At 57.9% G+C, this 16,537-nt stretch overlaps 2 protein-coding genes across 38 annotated transcripts in view; one reads left to right on the top strand and one right to left on the bottom strand.

The window, feature by feature from the left end:
* LOC144580862 (uncharacterized) overlaps window positions 1-16,537 on the bottom strand; it is a 37,956-nt gene that overhangs the window by 3,127 nt on the left and 18,292 nt on the right. For 24 of the 25 annotated variants that reach the window (XR_013531110.1, XR_013531109.1, XR_013531108.1 and 21 more), the window contains one exon: window positions 1-16,537. This exon is cut by the window's right edge. The gene's annotated coding sequence lies outside the window, so the exon portion shown is untranslated. The other variant, XR_013531134.1, reaches the window with a different exon arrangement.
* Window positions 1-16,537, top strand: part of TTYH1 (tweety family member 1) — a 20,414-nt gene that overhangs the window by 363 nt on the left and 3,514 nt on the right. For 4 of the 13 annotated variants that reach the window (XM_035285359.3, XM_035285360.3, XM_035285357.3 and 1 more), the window contains exons 2-11: window positions 3,243-3,421; window positions 5,382-5,493; window positions 6,251-6,471; window positions 8,794-8,904; window positions 9,626-9,721; window positions 12,075-12,147; window positions 12,611-12,686; window positions 13,201-13,256; window positions 13,469-13,561; window positions 13,762-13,854. In XM_035285359.3, coding sequence (XP_035141250.1) covers window positions 3,243-3,421; window positions 5,382-5,493; window positions 6,251-6,471; window positions 8,794-8,904; window positions 9,626-9,721; window positions 12,075-12,147; window positions 12,611-12,686; window positions 13,201-13,256; window positions 13,469-13,561; window positions 13,762-13,854 — 1,110 coding nt within the window. Of the gene's footprint in view, window positions 1-3,242; window positions 3,670-5,381; window positions 5,494-6,250; window positions 6,472-8,793; window positions 8,905-9,625; window positions 9,722-12,074; window positions 12,148-12,610; window positions 12,687-13,200; window positions 13,257-13,468; window positions 13,562-13,761; window positions 13,855-16,537 lie in introns of all 13 variants that reach the window. The other 9 variants (XM_078360873.1, XM_078360874.1, XM_078360871.1 and 6 more) reach the window with 3 other exon arrangements.

Raw genomic sequence — 16,537 nt, forward strand, 5'->3', positions numbered from 1 at the left:
CTGGAGGTTCTCCTGGGACGCGCGCGGTGGTCCAGACCTAGAGCTCTCTAAATAAGGGAAGGCTGGGGGCCTGGACCCCTGAGTTCCTGGAGAGGAGTGGGGGGGCCCGGATTCCCGGGTGTGTGATACCTTCCTGGGAAGCCGGCCTCCAGGGTCGGCAGGAGAGTAGTCCACTCTCTGCTCTAAAAGATGACCCAGCCCCACAGGATCTGAGCAGGTAAAAGATGCCCCAGTTAAGGTGGGACCCAGGAGACAGCGGACCTGATAGCGGTGGAGAGGAAAACCGTTCTGGGGTGCTGAGATGGAACTGAGAGTCTGAGATGGGGAAGGGGGCTCGGGGGCTGAGGGCCAGGGCTGGAAAATGAAGGGGCGCTGGAAGAGGAAGCGTCCAGCCCGTCCCAAGAAAGCAGGGGTGGTCAGGCGCTGCAGGGGTGAGGGCCGAGATGAGGCTGCGTTTGGGGAGCCACGGGCTGGCAGAGCCGGGTCCTGAGGGTGGGGCCGGCCTGGGAACCTCACAGAAGCCGGGGTCCCTGGGGAAGGGGCCGGGCTCGGGGCAGCTTCAATGGGCGAAGAGCTGTCCCCTGACCCAGTTTAATTCAAGTCCTTGACTTTGAGATTAATGAGGAGAAAGGCTTGGCTGAGCTGGGGACTGGTGAGGGGGCTGGGAGTCCTGATGGGGCCCCAGGACGGGTCCTAGCCTTGCGGATGGGGCCTGACTCCCTGGGCTCTGTCCTGGGTTGCTCCTGGGAAAGGGGGGCTGGGATTGGAGAGCTCAGGGGGCATGGAGGGGGTCCCAGAAAAGCGGGGAGGGGATGCGTGCTGTGTTCTGAGCTATTTGGGTCACGGCTGGCACAGCCCTGAGCAGCTCTTCCCCGCCCGCTCCTCGCCGCCCCCTCTCCCCCCACACCGGGACGGCCGTCCCCTCGCCCACAGCCTCGCGGTTACACAACCGCCACTTCCAACGCCGCCGCTCCCTTGGCCTCGGCCCAAACTCACGCCCGCTCGGCCCAAGACCTCCCGAAGGTGCACGCGGGGTTCCGTGGCCCGGGTCACCGTCAGAGGCACGGGGGAGCCTCATTCCGCCCCCACGGTCGGGCGTCAGGGTCAGGGTGGCAGGGACTTGCAGGCAGAGCCCCATAGCTGCGGAGGGCAAGTGGGACCCCTCCTGGGACGCGAACACCGGGGGCACAGCTGCAGACACAGCCAGGGCCTCTGGGACACGGGCCCGCGGGGAGGCACACACACTCACCCGCATATGCACAGGCACACACACGCACACTTACTCCCATTACACACTCGCATGCACACACTCACCTGCACAGGCACACACATGCACACTTACTCCCATTACACACTCGCATGCACACACTCACCTGCACAGGCACACACGCACACTTACTCCCATTACACACTCGCATGCACACACCTGCACAGGCACACACGCACACTTACTCCCATTACACACATATGTGCGTAGGCACACACATATGCCCACTTGCTTTCATTACACACTCACATGCATATGTACACATGCCTATTTACTCCATTACACACGTACACACTCACGCACACACACATGCCCACTTACTCCCGTTACACACACATGCACACACATGCGCATGCACACACACATACACCCATTTACTACTCAAACCCTGCACTCACACCCATATACAACACACAGACACGTGCATACACTCAGATATACCCACTTACACAATCACACGCATATGCACACACACTGCACAGACTCACATACACACATATAAGCACTTACTCCCATATTCACATACTGCATTTATATACATATGCTCACACACTCATGCATGCACAACATACATGTTCATACTTCTGTACACACACGCACACTCCACAGTCACATATACACACACATATATTGACTAACATTCATTTGTGCGCGCACACACATTCACGTGCAGTCCCTCATCCACACACACACTCATCCACCCTGTTACACACAACCAAACCCCACTCACAGACCCAAGGACTGTGCCCAGAACACACAGATGCCCACAGATGTTCTCACCGCAGACACTCAGGTGCACTCTCATCTCACAGCAGGCAACCCCAAGATAAAACACCCAGTCTCACACCAGAAACACTGCACACATTTGGGACACACGCACCACTGTGCCACTGTGTGTGTGTGTGTGTGTGTGCGTACAATGGCAGAATCACTGTGGTTTAGGGGAAACAGCGTTGGCAATTGACAGGTGTCACTCTGGTCCTGATGGTGTTCCTGCATGCTCCGGGGCTCAGTGCAAACCCCCTGGCCCCCCGTGGGCCTCCAGGCAGACAGGACTGCACAGGTCCGCTGTGAAAGCACCCCACAAGGAGAGCCCTGTTACTCTTCCGGGCGTTCCCCACCACAGAACGTTTCTGCTGCCTGCCTGTCTTCCCGGGCCTTGCGCTCTCCGCCCCTCTGCCCTGTGTGTCTCTCCTGTCTCTGTGTGTCTGCGTGTTCTCACGCTCTCTCCCTTACTCTGCTCTTCTCCGATGTGATCCCTTTTGCTCTCTGCCTTTTTGCCTCATCCCCAAAGCTTTTCTTGTCTTTGTCTTTTTTTTCGGTTTTGTCTTTCTGGCTGTGCCTCCCTCTGTATCTCTCTCTCTCTCCTCTGTCTTTACTCTCCCAGTCTCCATTTCTGAGTCTTGCTTGCGCGCGTGCACACACACACACACACACACACACACACACCGTCACACAGCCCCTCGCCCTGTCCCTGGGTGACAAGCTCAGGCGCAGCGGGGTGTGGTGCTCAGCAGCAGGGGAGACAGTGAGCAGGGAGGAGAGGGGCAGGAGGGCTCGCCTTACCCAGCCTGGCCCTAGTCACCAGGAACAGGCACCCCCACACCCCCGCCCCCTGATCCCACACGACTGTGGAGGGGCCTCGGCAGGTCCTCAGGAAATGCCCCATTCCACCTGCTGGCTGCAGTGAAACGAAACCCAGGCTGGGAGAAGGGGCGGTTCCTGATAACGGTTGCACAGCCATTGGAGGGCACAGCAGAACTGGGTGTTCACAGCAGGCTTGGGGCCCCGTTGGAAGCTCCCTCCAGCAAGCTGGCCCTGACACCTGGGGCCCCAGCTGCCAGCCTGGGAGGGGCTGGGACCCTATCTCCCCCCAGATTGGGCCAGGGATGCCTCCCACCTTCACTCTGGAAGGGGGATCTGACTATGGAATGTGCTGGTGCCCTCGGAGGCCTTATGTCACCCCCTTCCCCAGGCCCTGTTGCTGGTGGCGGCCTTGGCAGGCCTGGGCTTGGGCCTGAGCCTCATTTTCATCGCTGTCTACCTCATCCGCTTCTGCTGCTGCCGGCCCCCCGAGCCCCCCGGGTCCAAGAGCCCGACCCCGGGGGGAGGCTGCGTCACCTGGAGCTGCATTGTAGCCCTTCTCGTCGGCTGGTAATGGGGCCCCAGGGTGGGGGGGCAGTGGGGACAGGGCTCTCCAAGCTTTCTGCTGGCCTTCCTAAGAGTGTCCCCTGGGGGTGTGGAGGAAGCACACAGGAAGGAGGAAACTCCCTCGTCCTTCTCCCTGCCATATGCAAGCCCACTTCAGTCCACAGCAGGAAGGACTGTCCCATTTGATGGATGGAGAAAGTGAGGTTCTGGAGAGGAAGAGAATTTCCCAAGGGCAGCCATCTGGTGAGAAGGTCAGTCAGGTTGCCTGGTTTTGGTGGCTCTCACGCTGAATAGCTGTGTGACCTAAGGGAGTTATTGTCTCCCTGGGCCTCGGTTTCCACATCTGTAAAGTGGGCATTATGGTATCGCCCACCTCCTGCTGTGGTGAGACTGACGGAAAGCACAGCTTCTGCTTGCAGTTGTTCTCGTCAGTGTTAACTGCTGATATCGTGTGCTCATTCACTAGCTCATTCATTCGACAACTATTTATTGAGTATCTACCACGTGCCAGACACTGACCAAGCCAGTCAAGGAGCCCCTCATGCAGCTTATGTTCTAATCAGGGAGACAGACGATAAGTAGACACCCAACATCCAAAAGCACCCCATCTGTGCCCAAACCTGCGCTGGTCTAATTCCTTCTCACAATAACGCTGCTGGATTCAGGGGTGTCAGGCCCAGTTTCCAAAGAGGAAGGCTCAGGGAGAGAGGGCAGGTCACCTTTCAAGGCCACGTGGCTTAAGAGGCAGCACGGAGATTCAGACCCAGGTTAGCAGAGCCCCCTCACACCCTTCAAAGGGAGCTCAGGGGGCTTCCAAGGTGAACACAGCACCCACCAAGAGCAAGCCCTGGGCACAGCCCCCTCCCCAGCAGGGTGGCACCCACAGCTTACAGATGGCTGTCCTCCTCCACAGACCGGGGGTCCCAGAGGGCCAGAGGCCTGCTCCGGACCCACAGCAGGCAAGGGGAGGGACCTGTATGGGTGCCCTGTATCCAGGATGCTTCCTCCTCCGGCTCTCCAGCATGGGTGGGGGAGACAGGGGAGGTGGACAAAGGCCCAGTGGGGGAGAGACACGGCCCCAGCTCCCGCAGCCTGGGAACAAGAGGAGCTTTGTAGGACTCTGAACAATGAGGCGGGGACACTGGGCGTCCGACCCGAGGGACGGGGGTGGAGGCCCAGCCGGGGCTGGGAACTGTGAGGGTGTCGGGCTCCCGCCCCCTCCACTGCGGGACACCGGCCGGGGGCGGGGATGGGAGGGGTCTGGGGCCCCACATTCAGGCCCCACAATGGAGCTCTGTGTGTTAGCTGGACCGGGGCGGGGGCACAGCTTCTGGCCCATCCTCCAGCCTCCCTCCCACATTCCCTTACTTCCCTCCCAGCTGGCCAAACGCTTGGGTCCCGGGTGGGGGAAGGTTGAGAGCTCCAGGCTCAGTGTCCCCCCAGGAGATGGCGGCAGCTGCCCCCCTCGCACCCTTAGGAACCCCCAGGAGGTGGGGGTGGGGGACATCTCAGCACTGGAGAGTCCGTGATGCAGGGCCCAAGGACTCAAGGGCACCTTAGGACGGGTGCCAGGAAGGCTGCCTGCCTGGCAAAGGATGGGGGGGAGGGTGTGGGGCAGGCAGTCATCGGGAGGGGAAGACGGCCCATCCAGGAGCTGGGTGTGCCTGGGGTTCTGCTCCAGGGAGGTGCGAGTTAAATCGGGGGCTCCCTCCCCCCCACCACTCCACCCACCATTAGCATCACAATGACGTCCCTCTGCTGGGGGAGTGAGGCCTTCCCGTTACCTTGGCAACCGAGGGGGCCAGGCTGGAGTCGTCCTTTTCCCACGGGCTGGACCAATGGGGTGGGGCTGAGAGATGGGAGGGGAGGATAGGAAGGTGGGGTGGAGGGGATGGGGTGGGAGGCGACGGTGGCCTCCAGGATCCTGGGACTCGCTAAGATTCCTCTCTCCTCCTCCTCTCAGCACTGGCATTGGCATCGGTTTCTATGGCAACAGTGAGACCAGTGACGGGGTGTCCCAGCTGAGCTCCGCACTGCTGCATGCCAACCACACACTCAGCACCATTGACCACCTGGTGAGGGGCCGGCAATCAGTGGGACCCCAAATCCACACCCAACAGGCTCCCCACAAGCCAAGGACAAAGGGATCCAAAGTCAGAGCTAAGACCCCACCCTTGAAGCTTAAGACCCCCAGGTTCGAAACCTCGTCCTGAGACCCACAGACCTCAGCCTGTCCACGCAAGCCCTACCCTGGAGGCAAATTGAGGTCCTCGACCCAGATGCAGCCCCGGACCTTACCTGGAACCCCCAAACCACACAGGGACACCAGCCCCTGTGCTCAGGCCAGACCCAGGGCCCCAGACCTGATTCTTGGTGCAAAAGCAAGCTCAGAGACCCCAGCCCTGAGACCCAGTCCCCGACTTGAGGCTTCAGCTCTGACCCCGACCACAGGATTCTAGGCCCTGGCCTTAGATTCCATGTCCAGCTGCAGACTCTGGATCGTGGGACCCAGACTCAAGACCCCAGATTCTGGAAGGCAGATGCCAACTTCAGACATAAGGCTCCAGACTCAATCTCAGCCCTGGAGCTCGACTCTCTACACTGGGCTCAAGCTGCCAACCGCCCAGAGCTCTGGATAGAGACCACACAACTCCATGAGCTTGACCTTGGAGTCCCTCCCCAACCCCTTCCCTTCCTCAATCCTCAGATGTCCCCGACCCCAGCTCTCAAACACCCGCTACTATGCACTCCTTCATCTCTAAAACCCCATTCCTTGACCCTGGGCTCCCCCCAGGATGTCCTCCCAGACTTCAGACCCTGCCCTGTCCCCAGGTGTTGGAGACAGTGGAGAGGCTGGGTGAGGCAGTGAGGACAGAGCTGACCACCCTGGAGGAGGTGCTGGAGCCGCGCACAGAGCTGGTGGCTGCTGCCCGGGGGGCTCAGCTGCAGGCGGAGGTTGTGGCCCAGCAGCTGCAGGGGCTGGCCTTCTGGCAGGGAGTGCCCCTGAGCCCCCTGCAGGTGGCTGAAGATGTGTCCTTCATGGAGGAGTACAGGTGAGAGGCTGCTCTTCCCGCCCTCTGTGCCAGCAGCTCTCAGCCAGAGTCCCTGGGGGGACAGTTGGCAATGTGTGGAGGCAGTTTGGTTGTGACAGTGGGGGTGGAGCGTGTGCACTGCTGGCATCCAGTGGGCAGAGCCCAGGGGCTGTTCAACACCCTACAATTCACAGGACCCCCTGTGCATCGGCAGGGAGTGATCCAGCCACGATGTCAGTTATGATGAGGTGGGTCGGGCGCCGCGGCTCACGCCTGTAATCCCAGCACTTTGGGAGGCAGAGGCGAGTGGATCACTTGAGGTCAGGAGTTTGAGACCAGCCTGGACAACATGGTGAAACCCTATCTCTACTAAAAATACAAAAAATTAGCCGGGCATGGTGGTGTACACAGGTAATCCCAGCTACTTGGGAGGCTGAGGCAGGAAGATCGCTTGAACCCAGGAGGTGGAGGTTGCAGCGAGCCGAGATTTTGCTATTGCACTCCAGCCTGGGCGAGAGAGTGAGACTCCATCTCTCTCTCTCCCTCTCTGTGTGCGTGTGTGTGTGTGTGTGTATATACGTATATATAAACATGATGAGGTCGGTAAACCCTGCTGTGGAGGGAGATGAGGGGACCCCATACCCATCCTGACACACATGTCCTCCCCCATTCACTCACTCTCCCCCTCCATGATCACTCCACTCACTTATTCACGCATGCTTTCACTCCTTGACTCATTCAGCAAGTCACTCTTGGATTCAGCCACTCCTGGACTAACCCAGCAGGCCACTCGCTCACCCGTTCATCCGTGTGACACGTGTATTTGTTCAGCACTATTTAGCACCCCCTGGTGAAAGAGGCAGCGTAACTACAGGTCGGGAACCTGAGCTGGAAACCCAGCCAGCCCCTCCCTAACCACATGGCCAAATCAAGTTACTTTGCAGGCCTCTGCCTTGGTTTCCCTGTCAGTGAAATGGGAATCAGGGCAGTGTGCCCCTTGTTGGATTGGTGTGAATTGTTGAGTTGGCATCTGAGTGCTGAGACGGGTGATTAGCACACCGAGAGCACTGCTGAGGCGCCTGTGAAGTGCAGCCGCACAGGCCGTGGGGCAGGGCCGGCAGCAAGTGGCAGAAATCCCTGCCACGCTCGAGGCTGCCTCCTCCAGTGAGGGCCAGCAAGGGACAAACGCAGAGCAAAACATTGTCCGTAAGGTGTCGGGCCATGGGAGCTCTGGAGAGAACCACAGAGGGAGGTGAGGTAGGACAGAGTCTGCCAGTTCATCAGGGGGACTGAGGAGGTGGCATTTGGAGGAAGGGAGGGAGCGAGCTGTGTGGAGTCTGGGCAGCCACCTTTCCCAGTGGCCACCATGATGGTGTCCTCATCACTTTGGCCATTAGTAATCATTCATTCATTCATTCATTCATCTGAAATCAGCTGGGGACCCTGGCCTCGGGGCATGGGCTGAGATTTAGGAGACCCTCTGGGATGCTGCACTCCAGCGGGGAAGGCAGACTGGGGCTGAAAAGCTGGAAATGAGGACACACCCGCAGGGCAGTAGATGCAAGACAGTCTGAGGAAGTCCAGGTCCTGCGTTGTGGTCAGACCCAGGGGGAGGTCCTGCGTTGTGGTCTGCCCTCCTGGGGGAGGGCAGAAAGTAGGGGTAGCCATGAGGGTGACGCCAGGGCGAGTCAGACCCACCATCCCTAGAATGTATCTTCCGGGTGCACCACTGCGAAAGCACCCACACGTGGGAGTCCCTCCACACATGGACAAACCAGGGGCCCCCAAGGGAGTCTGACTGGAGGGGGTGTTTTCGAGGTGGGGGGCAGTAGCCAGAGTGAGGGTAAGGAGGGGAGCTCAAGCTTGTGGGGCCTGCAGAGAACGGCGGGACTAACTGAGCACTTACTACGCACCGGCACTGTGTGGTGGCCTGGGTGCTTGCACCTTCTGAATCACGGTGGGCCCTTAGAGGATATTTAAGTATTAATTTCTTTTAGTTTTTTTTTTTTTTTTTTTTTTTTTTAATTGAGACAGAGTCTCACTCTTGTCACCCAGGCTGGAGTGCAGTGGCGCCATCAGGGCTCACTGTGACCTCTGCCCCTCGGGTTCAAATGATTCTCTTGCCTCAGCCTCCCGATTAGCGGGGCTTACAGGTGCCCACCACCATGCATGGCTAATTGTATTTTTAGTAGAAATGGAGTTTCAGCATGTTGGCCAGACTGGTGTCGAACTCCTGACCTCAGGTGATCAGCCTGCTTCGGCCTCCCAAAGTGCTGGGATTGCAGGCACCAGCCACTGCACCCGACCAAGCATTAATATCTCAGTTCCCTTGTTCATGCTCAGGCCAACATCGAAGAGTGTCCACGGGCCCGGCACGCTCTTAAGCACTCTATCCACACATCCCACTCGCGGCAGCACTCTCAAGCCAGTGCTGTTGTGCTCCGCATGTTACAGGTGGGGAAACTGAGGAACAGACACAGTTAAGCAGAGGGGCTGGGGTGAGACCAGGCAGCCTCTGCCTCCAGTTGTCAGGATGCCCTCGGGGGATGCGATGGGATCCTTGGTGCAGCCTGAGAGCAAACATCCCTCTGCAGGACGGGGGCAAGGATGGGGAGCTCAGAGAGGACACGTCGCGTGTCCATGGCTGCAGGGCACAGTCCCAGGTGCTCAGGACCTGCATTCCATTTTTTTTTTCTTTGAGATGGAGTCTCGCTTTGTCCCCAGGCTGGAGTGCAGTGGTGCGATCTTGGTTCACTGCAACCTCCACCTCCCAGGTTCAAGCGATTCTCCTGCCTCAGCCTCCCAAGTAGCTGGGATTACAGGCACGCGCCACCATGCCCAGCTAATTTTTGTATTTTTAGTAGAGACGGGGTTTCACCATGTTGGCCAGGATGGTCTTGATCTCCTGACCTTGTGATCTGCCCGCCTGGCCTCCCAAAGTGCTGGGATTACAGGTGTGAGCCACCGCGACCGGCCAGGACCTGTATTCTAAGCCGCTCCAACGTCCTGTCTCCTGATGCACCCATTTCACAGATGAGCTGGGCTGTGGCTCAGAAACAGTGAACAGAAGGAGGCTGAGTGTGAGGCTGAGTCTGGAGGGTGGTGAGAGGTTGGTGGGGTTGCTGGGTGCCTGGAGGCAGGAGTGGGGTTTCAGCCCTAACCTCTCCCCTCCCAGGTGGCTGGCCTATGTCCTCCTGCTGCTCCTGGAGCTGCTGGTCTGCCTCTTCACCCTCCTGGGCCTGGCGAAGCAGAGCAAGTGGCTGGTGATTGTGTAAGTGCAGGCTGTGGGGGTCCCTGGTGCTGTGGGGGTCCCCGGTGCTTGCCTGGCATTCTCTGGGCCTGCAGGACCTCAGTCTCACAACTCCTACGTGGAGGACTGTGGTTCACACCAGAAAAAGCGAGTTAGGACAGCTCATGAGGAAGGCCAGGATGGGCCTGACAGCAGGTGGCCCGCGAGGTGTGAAGTATGCTGGGATCATTCAAGAAATACTCATGGCCGGGCGCGGTGGCTCGTGCCTATAATCCCAGCACTTTGGGAGGCCGAGGCGGGTGGATCACGAGGTCAAGAGATCGAGACCATCCTGGTCAACATGGTGAAACCCCGTCTCTACTAAAAATACAAAAAATTGCTGGGCACAGTGGCTCACGCCTGTAATCCCAGCACTTTGGGAGGCCGAGGTGGGTGGATCACGAGGTCAAGAGATCGAGACCATCCTGGTCAACATGGTGAAACCCCGTCTCTACTAAAAATACAAAAAATAAGCTGGGCATGGTGGCGCGTGCCTGTAATCCCAGCTACTCGGGAGGCTGAGGCAGGAGAATTGCCTGAACCCAGGAGGCGGAGGTTGCGGTGAGCCGAGATCTCGCCATTGCCCTCCAGCCTGGGTAACAAGAGCGAAACTCCGTCTCAAAAAATAAACAAACAAACAACAAAAAAAAGAAATAATCATCGTGTTTGCAATCAAGATGAGGATGACGGTCTGTTGAGGGCCATGCACGCTGATTCCTTCAGTTGCCTCCACTCCATGAAGGAGTTGTCGTAAAGGTCCACGTGGCAGGTCAGGGACCTGAGGCAGAGGGTCGCCGAGTCCAAGGCTGAGCGGCCCTTATGTGTCATGGCAGAGCCACAGGACCATACTTTTTTTTTTTGAGATGGAGTTTCACTCTTGTTGCCCAAGCTGAAGTGCAAGGGAGCAAACTTGGCCCACTGCAACCCTCCTGGGTTCAAGCAATTCTCCTGCCTCAGCCTCCTGAGTCTCAGCTGGGATTACAGGCACGCGCCACCACGCCCAGCTAATTTTGTATTTTTAGTAGAGACAGGGTTTCTCCACATTGGTCAGGCTGGTCTCGAACTCCTGACCTCAGGTGATCTGCCCGCCTTGGGCTCCCAAAGTGCTGGGATTGCAGACATGAGCCACCGTGCCTGGCATGGACCACACACTTATTTTATAGCTTGCTCTACAAGCCCGATACTCTTCTCTGACCTTCCTGGAGTGCCTCATGCCAACCCTGTGAGGAAGGTGCTTCCTTCTCCCTGATTTTTAGTTTTGTTTTTATTTCGAGAAGGTCTTGTTTTGTTCCCCAGGCTGGAGTGCAGTGGCAACCATCTCGGCCCACTGTAGCCTGGGTCCCCCGAGGCTCAAGCAATTCCCCCACCTCAGCCTCTGGAGTCACAGGGACCACAGGCTCATGCCACCACAACCGGATACGATTTTTTTTTTTTTTTTTTTTTGAGATAGGGTCTCACTATGTTGCCCAGGCTGGTCTTGAATTCCTGGCCTCAAGTGATCCTCCTGCCTCACCCTTCCAAACTGCCTGGTTTATAGGCATGAGCCACTGCACCTGGCCTTTCCCCCTGTTTAACAGAGGGAGAGACTGAAGATCAGTCTGCTTGCTGAACTGAAGGTTGGGCTGCTTGCTCAGTGCCAGAGCTGGGATTTGAACCAGGCAGACCATTCCCATTGGAGGAAGCAGTCCCTGTATCCTCTCTGCCCCTAGTGGGGCAGGGTGGAGTTGAACTGGTACCTACATTGCCACTGGGGAGAGACACTGCTAAGGCTTGCAGACAGATAAACGTAGCCACCACAGGGCAGGTCTGGGATTGGAGCCCAGGCCTTCAGTTTGGGGACCCCTGGGTGCCCTTCCTGACTGTTGGTTACCCTACCAGTGCTGACATGCCCCCTGCAGCCCTCCCCACCTGGAAAGTCCAGAGACAGAGTTCAGCCCTGGAACTGTCTCCCATTCTCAGGGCAGAGTCAGAGGCTGATCAGGCTGTGGGTGGATTTGGGAGCCTTTGAGGGAAGTCCTGGGCCCCAGGAAAGTGAGCCCAGAGGTGGGCAGTCACCCTTCTGGGGTACTGGAGCTGGGATCCTAGCTGAGACCACCCAGCCCAGGGCCCCGCTCATACCCCACACCCTGCCCATCTGGGCAGGAGCCAGACGTCCAGTCGGATGTCAGCAGCCACTGCCCACGCCCCCACCGAACTTCTCTGTCCCTAATTTTGATCCTACAGGCTCCAGAGGTGGGTGAAGGGTGGGGGGTGGCTGTGGTGGGATTTGGGGTGTGGAAAGAGGCTAGGCGAGGAGAGTAAGAAGCCCAGGCTGGTTCTCACTCCCCCACTCTAGGATGACAGTCATGAGTCTCCTGGTTCTTGTCCTGAGCTGGGGCTCCATGGGCCTGGAAGCCGCCACGGCCGTGGTGAGTGCTGGGGCCGGGCCACTGGGCTCTGGGACTCAGGGAGCCTGGAAGCTTCAACTTCTGGATCTTGGGGTGGCACACCTTAGTAGAGAGAGGGACTGGGGGACACCATCACAGTTCTGAGGTTTAGGGCTGGCTTCCTGGATCCTGAGTGGGTACAGGTTGGTGTCCTGGGTGCTTGGGCTACAAGGAGGAGGGGGCTGGAGCCTGGATTCCTAGGTCTGAGGGTGGAGGAGCCGGAGGCCTAGACTCCTGAGTTTGAGGGAGGAGGGCTGGAGAATCTAGACCCCCGGGTCTGAGAGAGGAGGGGCTGGAGCCTGGATTCCTGAGTCTGAGGGTGGAGCAACTGGGACCTGGACCCCTGGGTGGGGAGGGGAGGCTGGTGACCCAGACACTGGGTGCAGTGGGAGTGTGGAATTGGGGCAATTTCGGGTTTGAGCCCCTTTTCTGCTGCCTCATGCAGGGCCTCAGTGACTTCTGCTCCAATCCAGATCCTTATATTCTGAACCTGACCCAGGAGGAGACAGGGCTCAGCTCAGGTGATTTCCAAGGGCCCAGTGCGTCTGCCAGGTTGGGCAGTGCAGGTCCCGGCTTCCTCAGGCCTCTTCTGTGCCCGGTCCTACCCGCGGTGGGATGGGGGTGCAGCCTGCCAGGCGAGACCCAACCCTCCTGGCCACTGCCCATCAAAGCCCTCCTGGAGCCCCGCCCCCACCAGCCCCTCATTCCTTCTGCTCCAGCTGGCAGCACCTCTCCTGGTGGGCAGGGAGAGAGGAGGGTCAGGAGAGGATGTTCCTGGGCGTCAGGAGTGGGGATTTGGCCCCCTGAGAAAATTGGGGAGTGCCATTTAGTCAGGGGTTCCCATGGAGGCTGTGGCAGGAGCAGAAGGGACACGGGACTGGCAGGTCTCTGAAGGTAAGGCCATCGGGCTCCAGGAGGGCTCCAGAGCTGGGCTGAGGCCTCGAACCCTGCTAACTCCCCAGTCCCCGGCCTTCCCCCGGGAGTCCCTGGTGGCCCAGGCTCATGGCCTCCTCCCCTCTCCTCCTCCCACTTCAGACATCCTGAGCTATTATTTCCTCTGCAACCAGGCCGTCTCCAACCCCTTCCAACAGGTTAGGGCTGCGGGCAAGGGAAACGGGTGTTGAGGGAACCAGAAGTCTGGACTCTCGAGGGAGGGGGCGGGGCTGGGGCTGGGGCTGGGGCCTGGACTCCTGGGTTCCGGGGAGGATGCAGGCCAGGGGCCTGAGTGCTGTGTCCGGAGGAGAGGAGAGAGGGTCAGGGCGTCGACTCCTGGGTCCTCCTCCCTCCCTTTCTCTTTCCGCAGAGGCTGTCTCTGTCCCAGCGAGCTCTGGCCAGCATCCACTCCCAGCTGCTGGGCATGGAGCGAGGAGCTGTGCGTCAGTTCCCTTCAGCGCAGGTCGGTGGGTGGGCGCTCCCCAGACACGTGGACCCCCAGGGGAAGGCGGGCGGGGCGGGATGGAGCTGTAGGGCATAGGTGGGACCCACAGCGAGGAACCCTTGGGTCGGCGGTGGGCGGGGCCCTGGGTTGTGGGCGGGGCCAGGGCGATGGGCGGGCCTGACGAGTTGGTGGGAAAATGACCTGTCCTTGTCCCGCAGAAGCCTCTTTTGTCTTTGGAGGAGACTCTGAATGTGACAGAAGGAAACTTCCACCAGTTGGTGGCACTGCTGCACTGCCGCGGCCTGCACAAGGTGAACCCCTTCCCCTTCCCAATTTCTTCTCCCACGGGGAGCCTCTGCCTCGTCCCATAGAACTACGTCGTTCCTCTCCTTGGACCTCTGCCATTGCGCCTGAGGATATCTCTGTATTCTGTTTATATTACTTATCAATCCTATATCTATTATCTATCTATTTATAACCTGTCCTCTATCATGCTCCACCCATATTCCTCCCCTCCTCCTTCCCTTCCCCCCCCCAGCTCCCGCACTTCCCCCGGCTCCCCATCCCACCCTCCCATCCATTTCTGCCACTTTTCCTTCCTTGTCTTCTCTCCTCTCTCCGTCCTCCTCCCTTTCCCTCCCTCTCTCCTAGTGGCTGCTGCTCAGTGACTTCTGGAGCAAGACTGCCTGGGTTCCAGTCCTAGCTCTTGACCAAGTGCAAGGCACCTCACTTCTCTGTACCTGTTAGTTCCCTCACTTATGAAACTGAGATTGTGGCCAGGCGCGGTGGCTCAGGCCTGTAATCCCAGCACTCTGGGAGGCCAAGGCGGGTGGATCACCTGAGGTCAGGAGTTCGAGACCAGCCTGGCCAACATGGTGAAACCCCATCTCTACGAAAAATACAAAAAATTAGTGGGCATGGTGGCACGTGCCTGTAATCTCAGCTAATCAGGAGGCTGAGGCAGGAGAATTGCCTGAACCTGGGAAGTTGAGGTTGTAGTGAGCCAAGATTATACCATTGCACTCCAGCCTGGGTGACAGAGCAAGACTCTGTCTAAAAAAAAAAAAAAAGAAGAAGCTGGGGTTGCATTGCAAGAATGGGCACCTGTCCAGCTCCCTTATGTCATGTGCTGTTCATACACTGGACGGGCAGGGGCAGACGGGGCACCCGGGAGGAAAGATATCTGGTGTCCTGCAGACTCCAGCTTGGGCTCTGCCGCAGACTGCATGGCCACGGGTGGGTGAGCATGGCCGACTCTGTTTCTGACCATACCATGAAGAAGGAGGAGTTTTTTTTTTTTACTGGATGGTTGTAAGGCTTAAAAAAAATCCCCTTATAAAACAGCAGGAGCTGGCCGGGCACGGAGGCTCACACCTGTAATCCCAGCACTTTGGGAGGCAGAGGCAGGTGGATCACCTGAGGTCAGGAATTCCAGACCAGCCTGGCCAACATGGTGAAACCCCGTCTCTACTAAAAGTACAAAAAATTAGCCAGTTGTGGTGGTGGGCGACTGTAATCCCAGCTACTCAGGAGGCAGGAGAATCACTTGAACCTGGGAGGCAGAGGTTGCAGTGAGTCGAGATCGTACCACTGCACTCCAGCCTGGGCAATAGAGTGAGACTCTGTCTCAAACACAAACAAAACCAGTAGGAGATGCTCTAAAACACACACCTGAGGATGCCTTTCCCTAGCCGGTCTTCCCATCAAAGACCTCTCATGTGCATAGCTGCACCGAGTACCTGGCCCTGTTGTGTTTCACAGGTGGTAATTCACTGACCCCTCATAACAGTGCTGTGAAGGAGGGGCTATGATTATCCCACATAACAGACTGAAGTGAGGTGCAGAGTTGACGGACTTTCCCTAGGTCACACGGCCAGCCTGTGCACATTAAGGAGACAGGGACCTTCCAGAGGGCCCAGTCTTGTCCCTTCTGCTTCTGGAATGTCTCTGTCCATCTACCCTCCATGCCCAGTGGCCCTGTTGCCGCTGAGGCCTCATTCTCTCCCAAGAGGAGGAAGCACGGCCCCCTCCGTCTGTCCCCACATTGACCCTAGAATAGGGCCAGATTCAGCAAACAGCAAGCCACTCTTTGCTGTAAGTATGCCCAGTGCATTGCTGGGGAGATACTGATTCTGGAAAATCATGTATTGGGTGTGTGATTTCGAATTTACTGGAAGTCCTGAATTTGATCTGGCAGTCCTAGCCAAGAGGGGTTCATCTACACCATAGCATGGACCTGAGCTTTTCCTGGTCAGGCTCAGACAGGTCCCTTCTGTGGCTCCCACTGCCCCCCAGTCTTCTGAAACCAGAATTCCAAAAAGGGAGTGGGGAGCAAGCACTAAATCAATGATCAGAATTGCTGACTATTGAGCTGAGAAAGGCTGGGGAACCCCCCCTCAGGGCTGCCCTGATCTTTTGCATAAGGATAAATTGGGGTCCAGGCACTTTTCTGTGGCCTAGGTAGAGACTGGGCTGGAATATGGGTCCCAGACTCCTTTGTTGAGGGAGGGAAGGGAAAGAGGAAGACAGATCACTCCACCCTCCCCAACCGCTGTACCAGGTGACCCTGGGCCTCCATCTTCCCTGTCAGGGTGTCAGGGTCTTCACAGATTAAAATGAATAAGGGACCAGGCCCGGAGTGGTGGCTCACACCTGTAATCCCAGCACTTTGGGAGACCAAGGTGGGTGGATCACCTGAGGTCAGGAGTTCAAGACTAGCCTGGAAAACATGGGGAAATCCTGTCTCTACTGAAAATACAAAAAAAAGAAAAACTAGTGGGGCGTGGTGGCATGTGCCTGTATTCACAGCTACTCAGGAGGCTGAGGCATGAGAATCACTTGAACCCTGGAGGCACAGAGGTTGCAGTGAGCTGACATTGTGCCACTGCTCTCCAGCCTGGGCAATAGAGCGAAAGTTCGTCTCAAAAAAATAAGTGTGTTGGGGGGAGGCAGGCATGGGTGTCTGGTACCTGTAATCCCAGCGCTTTGGGAGCT

The sequence above is a fragment of the Callithrix jacchus genome, chromosome 22 (genome assembly GCF_049354715.1).
Source record: "Callithrix jacchus isolate 240 chromosome 22, calJac240_pri, whole genome shotgun sequence".
Lineage (NCBI taxonomy): Eukaryota > Metazoa > Chordata > Mammalia > Primates > Cebidae > Callithrix > Callithrix jacchus.